At 33.4% G+C, this 4,025-nt stretch overlaps 1 protein-coding gene across 1 annotated transcript in view; it reads right to left on the reverse strand.

Moving 5' to 3' along the window:
• The window catches only part of LOC115219288 (extensin-2-like), a 1,083-nt gene extending 266 nt beyond the window's left edge, over positions 1–817 (reverse strand). Inside the window, exon 1 of the mRNA XM_029789450.1 lies at positions 1–817. This exon is cut by the window's left edge and continues 266 nt beyond it. Within this exon, the coding sequence (XP_029645310.1) occupies positions 1–817 (817 nt within the window).
• Between the last annotated feature and the right edge of the window lie 3,208 nt (positions 818–4,025).

A 4,025-nucleotide genomic window follows, 5' to 3' on the forward strand; every position in this document is an offset into this window, starting at 1 on the left:
AGACATCTGACTGTGACAAACTGCACATTTGTGTCTCCGGTGTACCAAAGACGTCAGGCTGCTGTCTGTTATACACCTGCAACGGTGGTGTGCTGCACTTTGCTGACTGAGGTGTATTGTACAGCTCTGATGGCAATGTGCTGCTCAATAAAGATTGTGATGATTTGTACATTTTTGACAGCGGTGAAGTACATTCAGCAGTTGGTGGAACACTGTATTTTGGTGACAAAGGTGAAGAACTTTTCGGTGACTGTGGACTGGTGTACTTCTTGGATAGAGATCCACTGCTTTCTGGCAATTGTGCTGCTTTGCTTATTTGCGGTTCTTGCTTGTCATATTGTGCAAGTGGTAGGCTGTTCATCTGTGAAGGTGGAGTACTGTACATTTTGGCAAGTGGCGAGCCATACATTTGCGACTGAGGAGTAGCATACATCTGTGCCTGAGGAGAGGCATACATTTTAGACAATGGACTACCATACATTTGCGCTTGTGCTGCACTATGCATCTGAGTCTGTGGTGTACCATACATTGATGATTGTGGTGAGCTGTACATTTGAGACGGCTGAGAGATGTACACCGATGACTGGTGTGGAGAATTGTACATGTCTAGCTGTGGTACATTGTACATCTGTGAAGGGGGTGTGCCGTACATCTGCGACATGTTGTAGCGTTGTGCTGCCTGAGCCCTACTGTACATAGGTGACAAAGCACTTTTATTCATTTCAGACAGCTGTGTGTTATATTTTTGCAACACAGGTGTACAGTACATGTCTGGCTGTTTAGAATTCAATGATTGTGGTTGTGGGCTGCTATACATTTTTGATGGTGGCGTGCTATACATCTGCAGTAATGATGTATTGCTCATTTGTCAGAGATGTCTTAAAAAGTTTGTCAAAGTAGTAGCGCCTTTACAACAAAAAAAGAGTTTGTATTTTAAATAGTATATTTACCAAAACACTTGATTTGGGCAGGCCAATAAGATATCCAACTCTGTTAAAATATTTCAATTTCTTGCCAACACTACTTTGGGTGTCAATTACATAATTTGACCCTATTCCAGATACTGAATTTAACAGCAGGATCTATTTTTCTTTTTTTTTTTTTTTTCACAGAATATATTTCCTTTTTCAAATATTTCGTGTTGAATTTTCACAAAAATCGTTCCAGTTAGTTTTTCCTTTTTCATTTAGAAAGAAAATCTTTCTGATATAATTGTGAAATGATTTTTTTTCCTTTGTGTCAATTTCGTCAAGAAATATAATAAAAATTATAAAGTATATATGTACAACAAATGTATAAATTCCTTTAAAATAATTTCAATTCGCCAGCAAAATTAATTAGTGTAAATTGCATCAGAATGAACCAGATGTGATCTATAAGCAAGATTTTTTTTCTTATTTAAAAAATTTTATAGACTCAACGTATATTATTTTAACAGATTCGATTGTTTCCCTCAATTTAAATCATTTATATAAGTTATGTTTAAGTAGTAGGAACTTAAACGAAAATAATAATGATGATGTTTCTTTATAATAAAATAATATTAATAGCAGAAGGGAAGATAAAACAACTCAGTGCTCATTAGAATTTCAATGGTAGATATATTTTTCTCTTTAAAAATGCTAACTGAAGATGAATGAAGCTAAAAATAAAGAAATGGGCTAAAAGTTAAGTGAAACCTCCAGCAGAAGATATAATATTTCACATACAAGTTCCGTTGAAGACAGATGCAACTCTACAATATCAACTGAATCTACTTTTTTCTTCTCCTCCTGCTTCACTTTCAAGAAATACAAAATGATTTTTTTTTCTTTTTTTAGAATTTTACTTGTTATATAAACATTTAAAAAAATAATGAAAAAGAAAAGAAAAGCCCAACTTTTTTCTGTTAAAGCAACGCAAACAGCTAAACTATATATTTAAAAAAAAAATGTAATAACTTTCATTGTTCTGTTAGTTTCTGAAATGGTAATAAGTTGATATATATATATATATAATGTATGTGTGTATAATATATATATATATATTTATCTATCTATGTTCTTTCTCTCTTTTAGCATCAAAAGAAAATATCGAAAATTATAGAAAGCACAGATTATCAAGAGATAATTATCATAATCCTTAAAAATCTCACGATTAACAAGAACAAATTAATAATAAATAAATATTAGCACTTTTGATTCAAAATTTAGCCGAAATCTTGATGGGAAAACTAGCTTTATTTCTTCAACAAAGCGCATCCAATATTTCTAAGAATGGAGTTCTCATCATTGTTCGCAATTACATCTTACCTATTCCCTCACTCTATTGCGGTTTTGTAATTCTATCCAATATCAAAAATGTCTTATTCCTTAATTATTTATTTTTTTTCGTTTAGCTTAAAATAATTTTTCAATTCAAACGAATATTCAAAAAGAGATAGAGACAATGTGTTTTTTTTTAAGTATAAATTCTACAATGGGTAATGATGGTGGATACCTAAGTTAATTTGTTAAGAATAAATAGTAAATAAGAATATTATATATATAAAAAAAAACAACTTAATTTAAGAATAATTCAATATTTCCTGTGCATTGTTGTCTGTCAGAAATAAATGTCATAGAGTCCTCCTCTCCTTTACTGCTCGTCTTGGGGCTTGCGAGCATTTAGGTTAATGAGAGAAAATGTGTTAAAAGTTGTTCGGAATGAAACCTGAAAGAGACAATAAACCAACAACTATACCATCATCATCAACTAATAAGAAAATATATACCAGCGAGGGAGTCTCGACTTGCTAGATATAATAGCCAAATCTCCTTCGAATCATACTAATACTGTTTTAGTAAATGAAGGACACACTGAATAATGTAGTCCAAGATATATAATGAGACGGGGTGGTTACTGCTGGAGCGTCTTTGGTCGATCGCAGTACGGATCGATCTGGATTGAGCTGGGAGCTTTACAAAAAATACAAAAAGTGTGGGTCAATACAAGGCGAGAAGAGAATATAAAAAAAACCCCCACAAAAAACCAGTAAAAGAGATAAGAAAACCGGCAAACTGATTGCTTTTTTTTTTGTTATTTTTTTTCCAATACTTCTTTTGAGATAAATGTGTGTGTGTGTGCTATTGTTTTGTTTTTCTTCACAGCTTTTCGTTGTCTCCAGCTCCCAGACAAAAATCGGTAAAATTCCCTGTCAGACGTCGTCGACAGCCAACAATAAAATTAATCCATCCGAGAGTTGTTGAAACAAGAATAAAATAAAATAAATCTTCAGCCGAGATGGCTACGAGCGGTAAAAAAAATGCCCTCCCAAAAAGGGAACTCGACAAGAGATTCTACACAACGGCAATAACAAAAGAGTAATTAATAATAATAACTATAACTTTTGCTGCAGTTATTGTTTTAGTTGTTGCAGGAGAAACACTTTAACCCTTTCTCTCCTGTCACGTCATCATAGGATCTTTTCCCTCTATCTCTCTTCTTTTTCTTTTAAGCAACTTTTCTAACAGAACAAAGCACTGGATGGGTCTGATGTCTGGCAACTCCTTTCTTTTCACCCCTATTTTTTTTTTTTTTTTTAAATAATAATCCTTGCTTTTCTTCTTATGTTAAATTTTTTTGGGGGAAGAAAATAAAAGCACCAGTAACAGTACAGAGGCTTGATCCCTTTTTAAGGCATATATATGTGTATCAAATATATACACACAAGATAGATATAATATATAAGAGATATATAATATATATGTGTGCGTGCGTGTGTGTCTAGTGAGGTGTCAGCCTATCACCGTTCACCTTCGAAGCAAATAAAACATTTCTAAATTCATGTCAACGCAAAGAGTCCTGCCAACAATTGGCTGGCTTGGCCGGCAAGGGAGATAACTGCCGACGACTCTCATATCTCTTACTCTCTCTCTCTCGTTTCCCTCTCACTTTCTATATTCATCTCACATAAACTACGAAGAACAGGCACACACACACACAAAAATAAAAACATAAACAAATATATAATTATATACACATAAAACAAAGCTAGAGCGACGCGT

Source organism: Octopus sinensis, linkage group LG14 (assembly GCF_006345805.1).
Source record: "Octopus sinensis linkage group LG14, ASM634580v1, whole genome shotgun sequence".
Classification (NCBI taxonomy): Eukaryota; Metazoa; Mollusca; class Cephalopoda; order Octopoda; family Octopodidae; genus Octopus; species Octopus sinensis.